The 20,627-nt window shown below is 39.4% G+C and overlaps 1 protein-coding gene, 1 long non-coding RNA gene and 1 pseudogene across 4 annotated transcripts in view; all 3 read right to left on the reverse strand.

Moving 5' to 3' along the window:
• Positions 1–20,627, reverse strand: part of LOC144666174 (uncharacterized) — a 72,382-nt gene that overhangs the window by 14,266 nt on the left and 37,489 nt on the right. The gene's annotated exons all lie outside the window — the stretch shown is intronic.
• Positions 2,605–9,683, reverse strand: LOC144665567 (beta-hexosaminidase-like; annotated as a pseudogene). The gene is made up of 8 exons (XR_013572980.1): positions 9,347–9,683; positions 8,267–9,007; positions 7,250–7,680; positions 5,692–6,439; positions 4,909–5,146; positions 4,077–4,329; positions 3,580–3,714; positions 2,605–3,485 (listed from the first exon to the last, which is right to left on the reverse strand). The product of XR_013572980.1 is annotated as a beta-hexosaminidase-like (transcript).
• On the reverse strand, positions 10,846–20,125 carry LOC144666113 (beta-hexosaminidase-like). Of its 2 annotated transcripts, none has more exons than XM_078527471.1 (8): positions 19,409–20,125; positions 18,131–18,805; positions 17,148–17,572; positions 15,083–15,796; positions 13,233–13,464; positions 11,956–12,208; positions 11,291–11,425; positions 10,846–11,110 (listed from the first exon to the last, which is right to left on the reverse strand). In XM_078527471.1, exons 1-8 carry the CDS (start codon positions 19,470–19,472, stop codon positions 11,017–11,019), a joined length of 2,592 nt encoding a protein of 863 aa, XP_078383597.1. In that variant the 5' UTR covers positions 19,473–20,125; the 3' UTR covers positions 10,846–11,016. The 2 variants fall into 2 exon arrangements, with proteins under 2 accessions (XP_078383597.1, XP_078383598.1); XM_078527472.1 differs by having other exon boundaries at positions 18,907–20,125.

A 20,627-nucleotide genomic window follows, 5' to 3' on the forward strand; every position in this document is an offset into this window, starting at 1 on the left:
ATTTTGATGACGTCATGGCTTCGCCTTTAAATGGGTTCTTTTTTTTTAAAATCTCATTTTAGCCAAAATTATCCATCCAAATATTCGTTTCCAAAGACTTTTGTCGACCTAGACTGCAATTTCCCTCAAACAATTTCTTAGCCGGCATTTTAAACCATCACTTTTAAATTTTGATCATATCTAAAGCTTTATAAATAGCGTGAAATTATTGCGTTTTGTGATATTCGACGGCTTCGTACGTTTTGACGTTTTAGAATTTCGATGACATCATGACTTAGCCTTTATTAAAATTGGTTCTTTTTATTTCACACCAATAAATGTAAAAACTCATTTTAGCCAAAATTACCCATCCAAATATTCCTTTTCAAAGCCTTTTTGTCGCTATAGACTATAGCTCCCTTCAAGTATTTTTTTAGTTAGCATATTTAAGACAGATTTCGCTGAAAACTCGAGCAATGAGTGCAAAAATTAATTACCAAAAATCTACTCATAGCACGGTAACATTTTGTATACTGTTTGAAACAGCTCTGTCACTAGTTGACCCCGCTATTAAATTCTAAAGCATTCTCGAGAGAGTTAATGTCAAACGTCGTAAAAAGGCTAAAAACGCGTGTTATTTTGTTTTGAGCCGACGTGAAACGGCCATTTTAACTAAAATATGGAGAACTTCAAATTCGTTTTTCTCTCGCGGGGTAAGCTCGAGAGCCAACATTTCCATACGTTTTTCTTAACTGTATTAAAACTGTGACCACGCTATGGGTTCTTTTTGGTAACTTTATTTTTGCCTTTATTGCTCGAAAGTTCAGTGGAAACCGTCTTAAATCACTGTATGACCCAAGTCTCTCTGATATTCGTTTTGTTTGTGTTTGGTGAGCGCCTGTTATAAAACAATTTTCAAAGCAATTTTCTTTTAATCATCTGATTATGTCTCGCTTAATATTTAAATTTCCTCCTTCTGTTTTGGCTAGCGACTATCTGTAAGACGTTTGGCGTCACTCGGGTGGTTATCGCAGTAGCCACGCAGGGCTGCTACAGTGATTTTATCGTTAAACAACGTAAAACGAAATCTGAGGTTGCCGGTGTTCAGTCTTATGTGTGGTGTAAATTAATTAAAGAGGAAATTTCTTGGCCTGCAACAACGAAAACAACAGTCGTAGGGGCTAAGGAATAGTGGTATTAGTCCAGGATATTTCACTGGCAAAGTAAAACTGACTCTATACCACTTTCTATATCTTTGCTAATATATACACATTTATACAACTTGGAAAAGTTTCAGAATGACAGCAAACGTCTCACTAACACAGATATGCTACCACTTGAATGATGCTAGAGTTTTATGATCGCAAAAAATATATATATAAACAAAACTTGTGCGAAAGAGTTAAGGACGAAACGTGAAAAAAGTTATCATATCAAAGGGCTTGATTTACAATGGACGTTTAGTCTAAAAGTTCAAGCTTCAACAGGTGCTAGGGAAAACCGTATAAATTAATTGCTCCTTTTTTCCAAGTAGGGATTAATTGCGCGTTATGGCGAGACCAAGTTGCAATTACGTTTTTGAAAAGATTGTTCTTTTAACATAAGTGGTTATTTTTTTTTGCGCTAAACCGAAACAAAAGTAATTACAAATCGAGTCACGAAAGAGTAGTGGAAAAAACACACATTCATCAGCTGCAATACTACGAATATTACTAGTTTCTTGTAGATACAAATTCAAACAAATTTTCGATATAAAAGAGAATATTTCGATGGCAAATATATATATATATAGCGAGACAAAAAGAAGAACACTTTTGGGAAGCCCACATAGAACATATATGAACAGGTGAATTAGAGAAATTAAAATGAACAATCCATTGATCACAGCAAAAACACCAATGTAACTTACCTTGGTTTACTAAACAATCATGACACACAAATAATTATAGTTTAAGTCAATCTCATTGTCATGGGTACAAAACTTTCTTGTTAATGCGACGACTCCGACTGATTTATGTAAACGCTCTTTAGCCAATCAAAGATCTAAAAAAACTGAAAGCCTGATTTAAAAATAGTTTTCTTTGAAAATTTCTTCTCATTACGCAGAGTAAACGAAACAAGTTAAATTGATCTATATGTTTTTTAATACGCAGTTAAAGGGTGCCAGCAAACAACTCAAAGTCTGAACAGAAGTTCATTTATAATGGTAATGATAATAATGATAATCAATTTATATAGCGCATTTTTCATATGTAATGTTCAAATGCGCTGTACACATACTGTAATTTACTACACACAAAGGCCAGACCACAACACCGGGAACTTCGTGCCCTACTCTTTGCGAATAGTTTGTGGGTTCTTTAACGTCCCCTGTTAAAAGACTGAAGATACAGGAGACGGGACCTACGGTTTATCGTCCTTTTCGAGAAGACTAGAATGTCTAACCATTTGCAGATGCAATTACAAAGGCAGCACATTCTCCTCAGTTATTTTAAGACCCTGAGTGTTGGTCCGGTCTGGGGTTCGAACCCACGAGGGCCCACGACCTCCCGCACAGCAGTCCGGCGCTCTACCAACTGAGCTAATCAGGCGGTGGTGTGAATGTTAACGCGGGCTTCGTCTGACCAAGAGAAGATGACTAGTTACGTTAAAATTGGTGCGAAAGTGTCCATGATAATCTAGAATAAGAACATTTTGAAGTTGCACCATAAATCTGTGATACACAGCAAAAAGAGTTCACTAATATCATTAATATATCAATCTTATCATTCCTTTAAACAGTTTCTCGCAGTTTTCAACTCGGTCTAACAGACAACTGTATCATTGATCTGTAAGTAGGCTTTCTCGCATGGGGATAAAATAGGGGAGGGGAGGGTGAGGAAGTTGAATGGAAAACTACGAAAAATTGCAATTGGATTAGTTAATAAAGTAGCGGTAGTCTAAGTGGTAACAAAACATTTTTTTAATGAAAAAAAAGAGGTACACAGAAGATTACGTCAGTGCCACACAGGGATCCCCGGATTAAATCCTGGAAGAAGAGCGGGTTATAGATCCCAAGACTTCTACTTGACACTCTCGGAAAAGTAACATTATTGGCACTTAAAGCATAACCTTTCTGTTACAGTAGGATAAAGTTGTTGTTGTTGTTGTTTTTGTAAAAGTCAAAAGGTGGCATAATTTCTTAGCCCTTCGAAACACAACCAATCAAAAACAGAGGTTCGAAAGAGGCACTGGCTTAATGCCTATAGCAGTAAAAAAAAACGTACTGGAATTGCAAATGTCATGCAAAGCTCCTTCAAGAAAACGAACTTAAAAATAAATCTTACTTTAAAAGAAACTTCTCTTTCTAAAGACAATTTTAAAACCATAAAAGCCTTAGAGACATAAGAAACAGAAGACAAAGTTCCAAGCACAGCTCCACTTTCCCTCCGCTGCTGGATCTTGGGTTTTTCTTTTGTTGAAATTCGATCTCCACGAGTCTGCTTATGCGACGACGATCCGCTGACCTATAAATGAGAAAACAACTACCCGTAATAAGTGTTTTTAGCATAACAACACAAAGAAAATTCTTTTTGACGGCATCGAGTCAATGATACCAACCTGGTGCCAATCTTCACGCTCTGTGATAAAAGGGTTTCGTCGCTGACGTCACGCCACGTGTGGCCATTGTCCGCGGTGTACTGGACCCTAAGCCCTGGAATGATCGCGCTGGCCTTGAGCCTGCCATCTTCAACTCTAAAGCAGAAGTACATTACACAGTTAAGATTCTAAAAGTATTTCGCGTGAGCGAAATTTAATGCAAGGGTTAACGTTCGTTTACTTAGAGGAAAGAGCTTATTAGGCCACGACTTATTTTTAGCACAAACTGTTACAGCTTATTTTGTGATTTTTGTAAATTTCTAAGCAAAAACTAAAAAGCTTGCAGACTTTTAAAAAACAGTAAAAACACTCAAGCCTACTAAATTTTGGATAGGTTGCAGAAAGTTATGGGTTTTAATTTAGTTTGAAAACTCCTTTTATGAGAACTCGGAAGTTTTTACAAAAAGCTTGAACCACTGACCGATAAATTTCTCTCTCGTCGATTTTGTTCGACTTACATTGCCCCTGGGGGTGGTAGATGGTACTTGATGTTTTGCTTATCTAAACGTGCAAGCTCTTTGTATCCCAGTGTGTTCGAGAATCGTTCCCAGTCCTCTGCTTGTGCCCTTTCTCTGACAGCTTTGTCGGTCTCACTCTCCCACTCGGCCTTGTGCCATGCCCTCTCGGCCAAAGCAAGTAGACGAGGGTGAATAAGTGAGTGCAGCTGTTCAGGTGTCCTCACAGTCTCACTCCACAATGCTCCTGACATGCCTGAAACAATAGTTACTGTGTGAGAATGGTAACCTTTAGGGATTGCATGAAGGCTAAAGAAGGGAGGGAATTGGGGGGAGAAGGTGGAAAAAGGGGAAAGGGGTAAAGGAGGAGGAGGAGGAGGAGGAGGAGGAGGAGGAGGAGGAAAAAGAATTTGAAACAAGATTTAAAAACCAGGGTGAGACGATGAACGTGATAGACGATGTTCTAATTAGGCGCAGCCATTTCCAAGATCAAAGTACGAACAACAGCTAGGAAAGAACCACAGTCCTGACAAAATAGACTGCAAAACAGTCGTATCTTTTGAGAACGCGCTAGGTCTTCGAACGATCGAGAGCAAGAGGTCTGGAGCCATTGTCAAAACTTCACGCCTTGATAAGCGCTTTTTTCAACGACTTTCGAGAAAAAACAACTGTTTTGCAGTCTATGAAAAAATGATACAATAGAATATTCCTAAAAGTTAATTAACTAAAACTCGTATTTTGCACCGTATAAAAGTTCCTTTTTTAAATGCCCTTCTTGCCTGGCAAATTACTGTTGAGAGGATTGTTTATGTTTAAAAATAGAGAATTAAGTAACCTGCAATATTTTCTGGTTTTTCCAAGGCCACACATTCGTTCTTATACAAATTCTCACACAAGTTCTTGATAGGTTCTCCGTTCCTCTTTGTATCAGCGTTGGCATAAAGATTGTCCGGCATGAAGCCAAATGTTTTCTTTGTATTGGTAAATCTTGTAGCCCAGTAATAGCCTCGCTCCTCAGGGTCAGGCTCGTACGGGTGATCAAAAAATAAGTGAGTCGCTTGGGTCATCACAACCTGTTATCACCACGAAAATAAGAAAGTTATTGCCTAGTTCGTGACTAAAAGATAATACCTAGGGAGAAAATGATTTAATTGGCGTGCGCAGTTCATACCGCATGAAAAATTGATCATTAAGTGTGGAAACTACATGATATTTGTGTACTATAACAACCTGGTACTTAATATATCTTAATAATAAATTATGTCTTTTAAAAAATAAGTTGGTTGTTGCCTTAGTCAGTGTTTCGTAAGTGATAGCTTAAGAATAGCAGTTTGCTTTTACAAAAGTATGCAAAAACAGAAAAATGCATGGCAGTCAATTAACTCTTCAAATGGCCATCCTATCTTGATAAATGGAAAAACTCAAACCAAACAAAAAATGAATTATTCAAAATTATTCGCAATAAAACATTTTAAAAAATGCATTTTCAATTCACAATGTGGTCTAATTTTCCAAACACACAGCGGAACCGAATGAGTTTTCCAGTTTTTGTTGGTTATTTGTGGAATTAACTTGGCATGTATTTTCAACGTGCGTTCTGGAGGCACTTTAAGCTTACCTTATAGCCAGCATTTGCTAGTTTATACGGTCTGTTCGCCTTTCCCAACTCCCAAACGTTATCCCAAGTGTTGGTATATATATGTCTATTGAACAACTTATCACGTTGATAAGGTTGCTCATTACTTCCCATGAGGCCATCCTCCCAAGCAGCAAGATCCAAACCATGTCGATGCGTAATATTCGACACACGTCTAACAAAATATCCCATAAGCTCTTTGACAATATGTTTACCATTGAAATCAAATCCCAGTTTCGCTGCTAGTTGTTTGACACGCCGGTGACCCGGTCCAGGCCCCCACTGGAACTTCATCTCCACCGAAGTGAAAGGTCGTAAGAGGCTGGATGCCACTATGGAGAAGCTGGACGCTGCTGACGACCTTTTCTATGAAGTTGTAAGTGGACTCCAAACAAGGATTGATGGAGTTGTCTTTAAAGTATTGAGCACTTAGATACTTTGATTTGTCGTTTGCATCCGAGAGGAGATACATTTCGGCCTCTTTTAAATTGCCGGTGGATGAAAAATTTTCGAACTTTGCGTCCATGGCTTTAATGGCAGCATGGGCGTGCCCTGGCATGTCAAACTCTGGAATAACCCGGATGTGTCGTTCTTGAGCATACCGCAGTATCTCGCAGTAATCGCTCGCAGAGTAGAAGCCGGATCCTGAATTCCCGGTAAATGGGCCAGAACCGAGTTGCGACGCGATGCAAACTCTTTCACGAGGATCATGACATCGCCTACCGCCAATCTGTAACATAAGTATAACTGTCTTAATTCAGTTAGAATGGGTAGGACCAACACTAACAAATTGTGGTAAGCTTGTTCGTCAATAACGTGTAAGGAAAAATTACGTATTGATCACTCTTGAAAATAAGAAAACATTTGAACATAACTCGATCAAAACTGCAAGATCGGAAAAATCCACATATCAGGGTTAGGTCATTACGTTTATGGAGGAGAAATTTGACATTTCGGTGCTGATTTTGGTAAAAAAAAACTTTAGATGTGCAGAATTAATTGTTGATTTTTGAATATGTTTTTACGAAAAGGGCGAAGTAAAAAGCTGGGGAGCTCCGCTTTTAGACTTGGCTAAATCTATTTAATAATTTTTTGGCACATTTGTTGTGGGTCGTCCAATTAGTGTTTTAAACTTCCCAGCAAATCAAAGAGCAAACAATTGCAATTATTTACCAGCCTGCCTCAATCACTAACATGGTTTTCAAATGGCCATCTAGATGCCAATAGGAAAAGCAAATTAAGTTTAACACTGACAATGAAACACGCCATACACAGGTTCCCAATCGATTAGAGTTTTGACATATTTTGGCATCTCTAGCTTATATTGTTTTGTTTTCCTTTTTTTTACCATTTTATGTAATGTAATGCTTTGAAAATCACCCCCCCCCCCCCCCCGGGCTAGGCGAGTCGACCGTAAGGCGGAGCAATCAAAGTAGCTGTCAAATTGCAATTGGCTCTGATTGGCTGAGAAGCTTGGAAACCACCAAAAAGAAATCCAACATTTGTCAAAAAGCTGACAGGACGCCTGTTACTTTACAACCTTAGTTAACTCTGGCAAACCAGGTATTTCCAATCTCCACCCTTCGTCATCTGTCAAATGAAAATGTAATTTGTTTAGCTTGTACATCGCCATGATCTCAAGCAGTTTAAAAATCTCCTCCTTGTCGACAAAGTTGCGGGCGACATCCAAACTCAGCCCTCGGTATTCAAATCTTGGTTCATCGTGAATGACAATACTGGGGACTCGTTCTTCGTGCGTGATACTAAGTAATGTCTGGACTCCCCAGAAGATACCAGTTGTTGTCACTCCTGTTATTTCAATGATCATCTTGTCGGTGTTGACGTCCAGTTCGTACGCCTCGCTGTTGGTGGTGTATTCACCTCGGATCTTTACACTGCCAATTGTCAGCAGGATGATGCGGAATATACGTTTGCTGGCGCCGGTTGTTACCTCGTTTATTCCTAGTTTCTCTGTCGGGAAATAAATAACGTATAAACTGTCTAATTAGGGAAATATCTGAATTGTGTAGCCCCAGTAAAAAGAAGGCGGTCAAAAAGTTCTCACTCACTCACTCGAAAAGTTCTCACTCACTCAGTGTTATTATTTCGGTCTGTTTTTAAAAGACTGGTCGAGAGCAGCTGGCTTAAGGATTTCTGATATGAGACCTGTTGTCGGTATTAATTTTTAGATCTTTAAAACTTAAAGGGGCTTGGCCGCCGTATTTTAAGTCCTGTGTTTTTTTCGTTAGTTTTCAGCTTTTTTCTGGATCTCAAATTGACATAGCAACGGTCAGGTATTGGCAAAATCACGGCCACATAACAAACAAGGATGATGTTTTAGCATTATAAATGACATTTTCATACGAACTTAGATAAACTTAAGCGGACCGACGTTTTTCAAACTTTCCGTCTTTGTGTGTGGGTGTGTGCCTTTTTAGTTCTTCTACAACTTTAAGGTGGTGTTATTTTTGTATTTCAGTAAATTTATCGACCAGTTGGTCTGAGCTAAAATTGCCTACAATTGTGTGACCTAGTAGCTCTTTAACTCAGCACTTACTGGCTAAATATTGCGCCTCAGTATCCAGTTCCTTTGGTGCCACAACGATCCAGTCACCAGTCCCAAAGAAAGCTTTTCTTTTTGTCTTATCTTGTTCTACTTCCACTGGAGTAGGAATCACAATATTTGGCGCCATTTTGAGATCTTTCACTACCCCAAGTTCTAGACGCTCTTTTGGTGTGTAAGGATTGTATAAATCGCTTGAAAAACGTTTCCATTTTTCGGAAGTGTCAAACGCTCCAACAAAGCTAAGTCTTTCTCCTGCAGTACTTGTTATGGTTCGAGCCTGCAATCCTTCAGCGGCTATATACCAATTTGGCATGACGTCAGTTTTAGAGGCGCACCAAAACGAGGCATTAAAAGCGAGAACGAGCTTGTCTTTGTGTTTCATCGTTTTGAAGTCTTTGTTAGGTGCCAACTTGAATAAGCATCCGTTGATGTGGGTAAGAGTGATGCCTTGTCCCCCAGGGAGAACGAATCCCTGGGAATTATGAGCCGTTTTCTCTTGCTCTATCATACGAATCGAGCAAAGGTACAGCGCCCAGTCCCCCACTGTAATGTCGGCCGCTCCCTCGTTTGTTAAGGTGATCTGGGCACGATATGTTTTACTTCTGTCCCTTAAAGATGTTTGGAGATTGTCAATGACATCATAGCGAACTTTCAAGTTCGAGACCATGTTGTTGATGTCGCTTTGCTCAATTCCGCGTGTTAGGCCTGGGGCCAAGAGATACCAGAATACAACTGCAAAATCAATTAGTAATTATTTATATTTTAGTGGTATATTTTTATTTGATAAAAATTTTGTTGGAAAGTGAATCGAAAATTGCCAGGGAACACAGACTCTAAAATATCTTAGTCTGTTTTTGTACAGTTAGCCGTGTGCGAGTTTCAGAATCAAATTGTTTCTGATTAGTAATTGTAATATAAAGGATTTCCAGATCGAATTTTCGACATAAGACGCTGGGAACGTTTATTTCAAACTCTCGATTTTGAACTCTGCATTCATCCTTCGCTACATCCCAATCAGAAAATTTAAGCGTTGTATCTCGTGCATGTATTGTATCAACAAAGCATACAAACCTGAAAGTATCAGTCGATGAAAAAACACCGCAAGCAAGGACACCATTGTCGCTAGTCTTACACCGTACTAACTAGTAAGCAGCTGTGTATTTCAGTTTCCAAGTTCCTTTATGTTGGCAAAGAAATCAAGAGAGGCGAAGCAAGAATTTAAATCGTCGAAGGCAAGCTCATGATTCTCGCTTGCTGAATACACATCGATACACCATATACCAAATCAAATTATAAGTGAAGCCTTCGCTCGAAGTGAGAAAGATTTGGTCGCTTTGAACACTGGAAGGCATTGAAAGCCGACACAGAGCGTTAAACGCATCTGCATTAAGCGGTAATTATCTTTTAACGAATTCAAACCACGGACCTTTGCCTGTGTAAATGTTGACAGAAGGTATTTACCATGGGCAAACAAAAGTGATTGGATTCATAACTTTCGTCTAGCCTGAGCAGCGATTTGCTCGAGCAAATGTTGTGATTCGTCTCTCGCTTCAATACTTTTAAAGGTTTTTTCTGACCAAATTATAAAATAATGTTCAAACTTTTTACCACAAATTTTTGGCAAATTGATTATCTGTAATACAAAGTATCCAAAACCTAATACAAATGTACAATGGTTTATTCAACGTAGTTACTGAAATATGTCAAATTTCATTGGCATTTCGCAATGATTGCTTACCCCTGACAAATGTGTCAGCCCGAGAAGAACATTTCAACGAAGTATGAGTACAAGTTGTTGAACATATCAGTTTTGATTGGTGTGATTTGAATACTGGCCGCGGAACGTAAATACGACGGATATTCAGAGCATAACCATAACATATGCCATCAGTTCTTTTTATACAGACAAGAGATGTTTAAACTTGAAAAGTCACATCTCCCACACGTAGCATTTCTGATAGTCACTCTAAACTTACCTTATTTGATATTTCCAACATTTAAAGGCCCCCACCTCCCTGCCACGACCAAAAAAGTCAAACGAAAATTAAATTGGCTAACTGTACACATGTCTTTTGCGTCAAAATGTGGTTGATGACATCATATGAGGGTTGATGTAAGCGGTTAATGCCCTCAATTGTAATTTGCTTGCCTACTGAAAATTTTGCAAAGGACGGCCCAACACACAAAATCGACAACCACATTAATATAACAAAACTTTTTAATGATGTGTAACAGAAGCATATCACCTATGCTTCTTTGTGTAATTATAGGTAATTAAACCAAAACAACATGAAAACGGTAGTGTAGCAGATCCAGTAAGCTTGTAATTCTATACTGATCTTCTAGTGTAGCAGTTCTTATAATTATTTTTGGGGCTTGGGACATTGTTCCTGTTGTTTGTTCTATAGTTCTCTCGAATGGTAGCAAGCCATTCACGTGAGACGGATCAATTTAGGTTTCTGGAAACGCTCACCTACCCCCCCCAAACCTAACATTTTGCCCAAAGGATAAGTAAGGGTTAATGTTAGGTGGGGAGGGGGTGGCGTTTCAGAAACCTAAATTGATCCCGTGAGACATTGTAAGAGCAGCTGCTACCCAACCCACGAAAACGCGGCAAATTAGAATACGCTGTCTCTTGTCCGTACAAATGTTTATAAATTGAAAAACTATATATGTTTCTTAATGACGCCAAACATCTTAAAGAGGCTTCTATTTTAAAATGCTTGTTTTTTAAGCGGAAACTACGGCCTGTAGTTATTATGAAGGGTCTTTTGAAAATAGTTCCTAGATAAAGTAGTTCTTGCTGTTCTGCTTGTTCGCTTGCCGTCAGCAGACCTACAAAAACAAAAACAAAAACAAAAAACAGTACATTATTTGGAACCTTTTTGTACAGACATAATAAACCATGACTCACGGAGTACTGCACAGTAGTACAAGCTTTCTTTGGGAACAGTCAAAGCGATTTATAACCTCCTTGTAATAACAGCAGATAAAACCTGTTAAAAGTTTGCTCACCTGGCTCTGAGGAGTAATTTACCACTGACGACAGTTGCCTTGTTTGGATCAAACCAACTTCGTCCGCCATCAATACTGCATTCAACGGTAAGACCAGGGAAGGCTACATTGGTAACGAGAACTCCATTTATCATCCTGAAGAGAGAGATATTACATTTCAGTAAGCTGGAAGCAGTATTTTTGTCACGGATATATTAAGTCAAGGATGGCTAAATTTGGAAACCGGGAAGGCTCCGCCCCGAGGTCTAATCCTTTCCCTTAATATACCATTTTTGACAGAAAAAGTTACCCCTAAATATACCTTAACTCCGTAGAAAATAGTACCATTCCACATACCAACGGCAGAAATATTGCTTCACTTTCCTAAACTTACCACTTGAGTAACCCCTTTAACTATTTTGAAATGCCCTTTTAAATATCTAAATGACAGTTTTCGCTACCCTTTTATATACTTCCAGAAAGAAAAAGGTACCCCTTACGGGCGGAGCCTTAACCTTAACGTATCGTCCACTATAGGAAATATCTCTCTCAATAATACAACACAATAACGTCGGACAATGATCGAAACAGGACTGTTCGACCAGGCGTTTTACGAGATAACCAATAAGACACCGTGCCTCCCAGCCTCTCTTATACCGTATTGGAATGAGATAGTTGACCAATACCTTGCACCCGGTACAGGAATGTGATAAGCTATACCCAGCTTGTCCAAGCGAGCTAGCTCCTTGTAGCCCAGAGTGTTAGCAAACTTTGTCCAGCTTGCTTCCTTCATTCTGTTTCTGTTTAATTTATTTCTGCTATTTTCCCATGCGTCTTGATGCCAGGATCTCTCGGCCACGGCAAGTAGCCTTGGGAATATCATGGACTGGAACTGAGCGGGAGTTCTTATTGTTTCTGACCAGATAGCGCCGGCCAAACCTGTCAATTAAAAAAAAATGTGGGCTAAATTAGACCCTGAAGTCTGTTGTATACTAGCCGATTTTATGTCGGCCGTAAAAGTATCTTATTTTCTCGGTTAGTGTGCGGTGAATTCAGACATTAGTCTACGATAAGAACGGGCCTTGTAGGGAAATATCTGGCAGTACCAGATCTCAAAATGTCTTGTCGGGCCTTTTCAACAAGGCGGCTGTCGAACAGGAGCACCACAAAAAATCGGCTAGTGTGCGGCAAGCTGATGGCCCGTCAGATGTTGACCCCATTAAGCTTCATTTGACTAGGGCTTTTCACAAGTTGCTCGGCAACGTTTTGGCAACTTATTAGATTTTGAGCAACTTTTTCCCCTTCGAGCATTTTTTTCCTCTTGAGCAACGTTTGGCATTTTGAGCAATTTCTTGACCGAAGATCTCCAAAGATTGTCCAAATGTTGTTTAAAGGAGCAGTGCTGTTTAAAGGCCTTACGAACATTTGTGAAGATTAACGAAGTTTGCCGAAGATGTTCGAGGAACATCCGAAGATGTTTCAACTTTCGGCTCAGTCGCATTGAAAACATTACAAAACCCGTCAGCAAACATGACGTCATCGATATATTCACGACTTTCCTCAGTGAAAGAAATTCTTGCTAATTAACAAATATTTGCGTTAAAATGTTCATTAGATACTTCTTTTGCTATGAAATGACCTGAAACTGCTTAGAAATCTTTACTTCAAAGAGAAATTAGTATATATTTGGATAAATATTCGTGATAAAAAGCAGCGTTTTAGATTTTTTGGGCAACTTTCGAGCAACTTTTATTTATCAAAAGCACCTTTTTGGGATTTTTGCAGCAAGTTTTGAGCACCTTTTTGAGAAATTATGAGCAGCTTTTCGGGAAATTCCAAACAACTTGTGGAAAGCCTTTCATTTGACTCCGATACAAAATCTCCAGTTCTGCGACGAAAAATCGGCTAGTGAGTGGCGAGCATAAAGCATGAATATATATTTTTGCTATATTTTACTACTCACCCACTATATTGTCAAGTTTCTGAGGTGGAACACAGCCTCCGACTTCACTACAGTAATCGGCAATCGGTCTGCCATCGCCGTCTTTCTCAATACTGTCGTACAAGTGTTCAGGCATAAAGCCAAACGCCTTTCGAGTGTCCGTGTACCGGGTGGCCCAGTAAATTCCTCTCTCTTCTGGATCCGGCTCGTGTGGGTGATCAAAATACAGATAAGATGCTTGAGTCATTATAACCTGTAATAACGGAAAAGATTGATTTCATGGAACGTCTTTGAGTGTCCTTTCATAGTAAAGTCATCAACATTCTTAAACCTGAATTATCGATCAAGAACGGACCAAGGAAGGACCAAGACCCTGAACAGCCTGGAGCAACTTTAATGAGACCCTTTGCCAGTTAGTCTCCCTCGCAGCCGTTCTTAGTGTCGTCACGCAAATTCCTCCCCACTAACGGCTGCTCACATCGAACAACATTCCTTTCCACCATCAGCCAATCACCTTCGGTTCATATATCTCAGGAACCGTACCCGCCAGTCTAACCAATCGCATGCGTTATTTTGGAGTTCTCAGCTATAGTGACCCTTGCCTGAAGAAGTTTGATGTTGTTTAATGCATACATATCGAGTAAAAATGGTAACTCCGAATGATAGTGAATGTGATCTGCTAAGCGACAGAGCGCAAGCCATCAAAGGCAAAAAGGCACGATCACCAAGAGTAAACTGAGAAGGGAACGGAATTCAAGAAAAAACGCTTGTTAGAGCGGAAAGAGAGGAGTGCGACAGCTGCCGTGGAAGCCCAAATTTTACAATTCCGATCAAACAGAAGGAGACTCGACTCAAGGTAGTACAAAATTCCCTTCCTACATTTAAATTTTTTTTTATCGCATTTCGTCCATAAAAAAAATTTTTTTCAGATTTATCGAATGTTCGAAAACGTAATTCTCGAAGACGTCAGAACGAAGAAAAAAAACGAAAACAATTTTTTTGCTCCCGAACGCAACTCGCGTGCAAATTAGGGAAAGTAGTTATCCCAAATATCTACACAGCAGAGAATATTGAGACGTATGTCTCGATCTTCTGCGTTTAACCGGTAGACGCAGAAGAAAATACGAAAGGACGGGAAGTAGCGCGGTAACGGTGGTATAAAATAAGCTAAAAGATAAAAGTTTGCGCCTTACTTGCACGGCAGCGGGAAGCCGATATTCCCGATAAGGGTTATCGGCACCATATAGAGAGTGACGCCGCGGAAAAAAAAATAATTAAACGGACGTGCGACACGCGCATACAGGTCTCGTTTAGTTTCTGCTAACGAATTAGTACAAACATAAGGGCCGTCCGGATTAAATGCTCGGTGATCGTGACGAATGCCGTATAAAATGATCCGTATGCCCAGAATGTCTCCGCACAACCGAAGCGGGAAAATGTGAACGATCTCCCGGGAGCACAAGAAAAAAGGGAAAGGATGTTTCGAAGTGAGCAGCCAGGGGAGGATGCGTGACGACACTAAGAACGGTGCGAGGGAGATATTTGCCAGTACGTGTCGTTAAAAGGTGAGTAAGATTTGTATCAGTAACACACACGAATGTTTTTTGGTTGATTGATTGATTGGTCGCGGTTGGTTGGTTGGTTGTTAGTTGGATGGTTAGTTGGTTGGGTTGGTTGGTTGATTGATTGATTGACTGATTGATTGATTGATTGATTGATTGATTGATTTATTGATTGATTGATTGATTGATTGGCTATGTTTACAGTACAACTGTGAGCAAATCATTAGCCAAATGCAATATATTTATTAATCGCATACCACGCTTAGTAACACCCTTGGTGACACCAATTAACGGCTAAGCAACAAATACCTTGTACCCATCATTTGCCAGTCTGTAACCAAGATTCATAGTATTTCCCCAGGCGTAACCATAAACCTCGTCACCACCCAGTTTGCTCCGCATGACAGGCGTGTGCGAGTGGTCCATCAATCCATCTTCCCACAGCGCCAGGTGGACACCGTACTTCCCAACAATTCTAGCGATGCGCTGAATAAAAAACGCCTTCCAGTCAGGATAATCAGATTTTATTTTCTCTGACAGTTCTTGGCAGGCGGGAGACAGACTCCATGCGCCTAATGGAACTTCATCTCCCCCAAGATGGATGGCTTTGAGCGGTTGAATCCCTTTGTGCAGGGCTTTCACTTCATGTACCAACTTATCCACGAATTGGTAGGATGTCTCAATACACGGATTGACAGAATTATTAAAAAAGAATTGTCCTGATTGGTAAATGGATTCATCCTTTAAATCGTTTAAGTAAAATTGTAGTCCATCTTCAATTTGATCCATGTCGCGGTGCCTTTTATATCGAGCTTCCATGGCTTTGATGGCAGCATGTGAATGGCCAGGGAGGTCGAACTCCGGGATAATTTGAATGTGTCGTGCTTTGGCGTGCTTCAAGATTTCTTGGTAATCTTTGACGGTATAGTGACCACTTCCAGACGTGTTGTTAAACGGCCCTGAACCTAGCTGAGGCGCAAGGCAATGTGCTTCTTGTAGATCATGACATCTCTGTGATGCAACCTGGAAGAAGAGATTTTTTTAAAAAAAACCTTAACGATTGCAATACCTTTAATATCTTCTGTTCCACTCATTCATTTCTGTTTCTGCTGTAAATTAAAGCTTCATGGTTCTCTTTATCTCTGCTTGCCGAGTAATCTGTCTACCTATCTGCTGAATTTCTATCGACTATTTGCCCATCTGCTTATTTGCCTTTTGGTCTAACTCGCTTGCCTTTCTCCTTACCTATCTCTCTACCTAAAATGAATAATCAAATATTTAACAATTACCCTGCGAAATCGCGCGGAATATCGCCTTATACTTAGCCGACGAGGCCGTAGGCCGAGTTGGCTAAAACCAGACGATATTCCGCAAGATTGAGCAGGATAATTGTTTTATTATTCAACAAATTGTCAACGAAACACATTTTGGACATAGAAAAACTGTAATTATGCAGCGCTTTACAAGATCTCGGACGAATCTTCGCAACCTACGAATATCGCAGGATATCTGTTATGTACGGATGACAGATATCGTTAACATTTTGACCATATATGGGCAGCGCGCGCATCTGTCGAATAATAAATACTAGTTATGCAACGCTTTCGAGTGGTATACTATGGAATATCCCACGAGTCACTTGTATTTTCTCGGTATACACACGAGCCTTTAGGCGAGTGTGTATACCAAGAAAATACAAGTGACAAGTGGGATATTCCATAGTATACCACGAGAAAGTGTTGTGTAACTATTTTATACCATGCCATAGAAAATACGCGTACTAAATTTCGTCGAGAATACAATCGCAGCGCACGATGGGAAGGTTGGGTTGAATACCGTCGAATATACAACGGCTTTCCTGTATTCTGATTGGCTGTATTTTCTATGGCATGGTATAAATAACTATATTTTGAGAGCTCTTTAGCTCTAGCTGGTTTTCATGCGATTCTTCTATCCAGTTTGAATTGGAATTCGGAAATGTTGGTTTTTGTGGAGGGAGGAAAACCGGAAAACCCGGAGAACAACCCTCGGAAAAAGGACGAGAACCAACAACAATCTCCACCCACATATGACGCCGGGTCCAGGAACCGAACCCGGGCCACATTGGTGGTAGACGAGCGCTTTCACCACTGCGGCATCCCTGCTCTCCCCTGCTCCCCCTACCTACTTACCTACCTACCTATCTACCTGCCTACCTACCTACCTGCCTATCTACCTACCTACTTACCTATCTGACGGTCTGCCTATCTACCATATCTGCTAATCTGCGTATCTGTCTATGTCTAGCACCTGCCTATATCTGACTATTGACCTAGGCAGATTGACAGATGGGCGATACGCTAATCGGCACAGGAATATGCTCCTGCAGACCTACTTTTGTAAGTTCTGGTAATCCAGGAATCTCCAACCTCCAGCCTTCATCATCCGTCAAATGAAGATGGAGCTTGTTCATCTTAAACATTGCCATCCCATCAATGATCTTCATCACTTCCTTCTTAGGAAGAAAGTTTCTAGCAACATCTATGCTCAGTCCTCGATACTCGTATCTCGGAGCGTCCTTCACGGTGACCCAGGGTACCTTGCCATTGTTCACGATACTCAAAAGGGTTTGGACTCCCCAGAACACCCCCTTGGGAGTTTTTCCAACAATCTTTATGACTTCCTTCTCAGGATCAACCTCCATGCTGTAAGCTTCATCGTTGTCACTGTTCTTGTGTTTTATATCAACAGTACCGATCTTGAGCTCAATAAACTTGCGTGGTGGTGTTTTAGTTTTAATAAATTTCATCTTGAGCTTTTCTACAGAAGAATTAATCGAAAGGAATCAAATTATTATTTGTAGTTATTTGGGGGTACTCCTTCGACATTCTTATGATATTCGCCATAGTAATATTTAGGCTTATGGCATGACTGAATTGTAATTCAAATTTATGGTTCTGGAGTTTGTTCACCAATATCAAAGCAAATACATACAAAAACAATTATTTGGAAAATTTTCACACCAGACACCTTTTTTTTTTGTGTTTAAAGAGTTAATCATGAAGAATTTTACACCATTAATGAATATTGATTAAAATTGAAATGCAGAATACAGACTTTCAATATAGCTCCTTTCTAGTAAAATATAAATTAAGTAGCCATTAATTTTAAAACGTAGTTTTTCAAACTTTAAATATGATTCAAGCCACACCATTTATTTGGCCAACAGTCGTCGAGAGGCCAGGGACCCGGGCTTTTTTAGGCCAAACTAAGGCCCAAAGGACCAAGAAAAATTGTTTTCAAGAGCGCCCCCTTCCCCTTTCCAGGGTTTGATGATCGGGTCCCCACTTACATGAAGGTGTGGACTAAGAACCATACCTGCTAGATATCGAGCTTCTCTATCCAAACCTCTCTGAGCGACAATATTCCACTTTCCACTATTTAAATCCACTGTCTGTGACGCGCTTAGATATTTTAAAACCAATGGAGTCGGTATAATAAGATTTCCTGGCCTTTTGAGATCAGCAATGTTATTAATCTTGAAGCGTTTCTCAGGAGTGTACGGATTGTACATATCTTGTGGAGAGCGTTTCCATTTTGAAGCTGAATCAAATGATCCAACAAATTTTAAACTTTCTCCTTTAGTGCTTTCGATGATTCTCGGTTCCAAGCCACGAGCGGTCACATACCAGTTTGGCATGACGTCAGTCTTGGCAACAATCGCACCTTTCGCGTAGAGATCAACTTGAACGTCGCGACCCGGAAGTAGGTTTGGAAAGGCTTTAGTGGGCGTCAGTTTGTGAAGATAGCCGTCTATGTGAGCGACAGTCATTTTTTTCAGGTTTGATGCGAAAGGATTGGCATCGTGACTCATTGCTCTGATAATGCTAAAATAGATTTTCCATTTACCAGAACTGATGGCAAAGCGACCTTTGTTGGTGAAGGTCAAACGAACATAACACCCTCCCGCCATGTTAGATAATACGTCAAAACGTAGATCCAGACTGGACGCCATGTTGTCAAGGAATGCTTGATCGATTGGCTGACAGAGAACTGGAAGAAATAAAAATACAATTAAAAAATAAACCTCTCATTGTAAAAATGTTTTAAAAACATTGGTGATTATAAAGTTATTAGCGAATTTCTAACTGCACCTCTAAAGTTGGTCTATCGTGGAAGTAAAAGTTGAGAAAATACTCAGCCCCGGAACTCTTGTTGTTGTTAATAATTAGCCACTAGGTATTCAATTGACCTGAAATCTCCAGGTAGACCCAGCCCAGTTTTAAAGGACCTAAGAGCCCATTGCTTTTCTATGGGCTTATTTTTATCATCTTTGGTGATAAGGAGGAAGTTCCTTTATATAAATCAAGGAAATGCGGTAAGTCGCTTCACTGTTAACTAAACAAAACAGAGAGTTGATGACCTGTCCCATACAGCAGGTCCTGTCGGGATCAGGTCGCCGTATTTACTAACTGTTAATTACGAAACACTGTTCTATTTAACTGACGATAAGTAGCAAACTCATGTTTTAATTTAACGATAAAGTTGACACAGGAAAAGACATCGATGCTTAGACTATAAAACTCCCCCATTGTTTGAAGTATAATTACCTCGTTTCTTCAATTTAAGAAACAAAAAACTCAAAACTTTACTTACCTGTTGCAAGAAGACACTCAAAAGCTATTAAAGATAATATACTTTGCCATTTTACTGGTCCCATTGCCGGTGCTTCAATGTGGGCTTTTCTATGTTGACACCAGCGAATCCAAACGATTGTTTTCTAAATCTATTCCCCTTGTTTCAAAACGGTTTCGTCCATTACAGAGAAGACAAGAAAATCGTGAACACTGGTCTGTGTCACGACCAATCAGGCTTAACATCACAGTGTCATAAAAACCCACAAAACTGATTTCTGTTATGGTTTGCGATTTAGTTATCTCGCATGTGATTGGTTTGCAAAGTAAACATTCCAGCCTATATTTTCGGTTCACAGCTTTCTTGTTTTCACTGTATTTGTTTGATATTAACAAAGCGTGTCATTGGTCGAAACCAGGTTGCTATTGATCTACGAGTAAGCTAAAGCTAACTTAATTAATCACAAAAACCAAAACAGAAAATTGTCTTTTGCCTATTTCCTCGTTAATGCTATGTTAGTGGTGTTGTGCGTAAAAAGCGCTTGCTGACATTTTTTACTTTATGTTATATAATTTTATTGTTGATCTATTTTTATTGGGCTAACCTAGTTTTATGTAACCTTAATTTTTTTCCTTTGATTAGTTGTTTCACTTATTTTATTTTTTAGTGTCTTAGAAAAATTATAACATTATATTAGTTTTAGCTATTTTTTTAATAGAAAAATGTAAGCGCATTGAGTTTTTTAAATGCGCCCAAAAAACTTATTATTATTATTATTATTATTATTATTATTATTATTATTATTATTATTATTATTATTATTACTGGGTCAGTAGTTGGTATCTAAGGGACAAATCGGTGCACGACGAGCCTGTACGTTTGGCTACGAGTTCAGAATATGGCGCGTGCGCAGTTACCACCAAATCTGCCAAGCCAAATTTCAATTCAAATACCTGTCTCATGAAATCATCTGCTTTCAAGCCAAAAATACTGTATATACTGAAAACTAGAAAGTGGGAAATACTAGAGCTCAGTAGTTATTATATCGTTGTAGTCTGCATCATTTTTTTTTTTTGACGTTTTCTTTACAAAACCTATAGTTAGATACGAAATTGACATCGAATATTATCTTCTTGATCTCGATGTCAGTAGCCAGTGTTTAGTTGTCCATTGCTTTGCTTAGCATGGATAGCGTGTTTTTGTTTAATTAATAACTTCTCTGGTGTGAAATATCGCAACA

Source organism: Oculina patagonica, chromosome 9 (assembly GCF_052425735.1).
Source record: "Oculina patagonica isolate OP01 chromosome 9, crgOcupat, whole genome shotgun sequence".
Classification (NCBI taxonomy): domain Eukaryota; kingdom Metazoa; phylum Cnidaria; class Anthozoa; order Scleractinia; family Oculinidae; genus Oculina; species Oculina patagonica.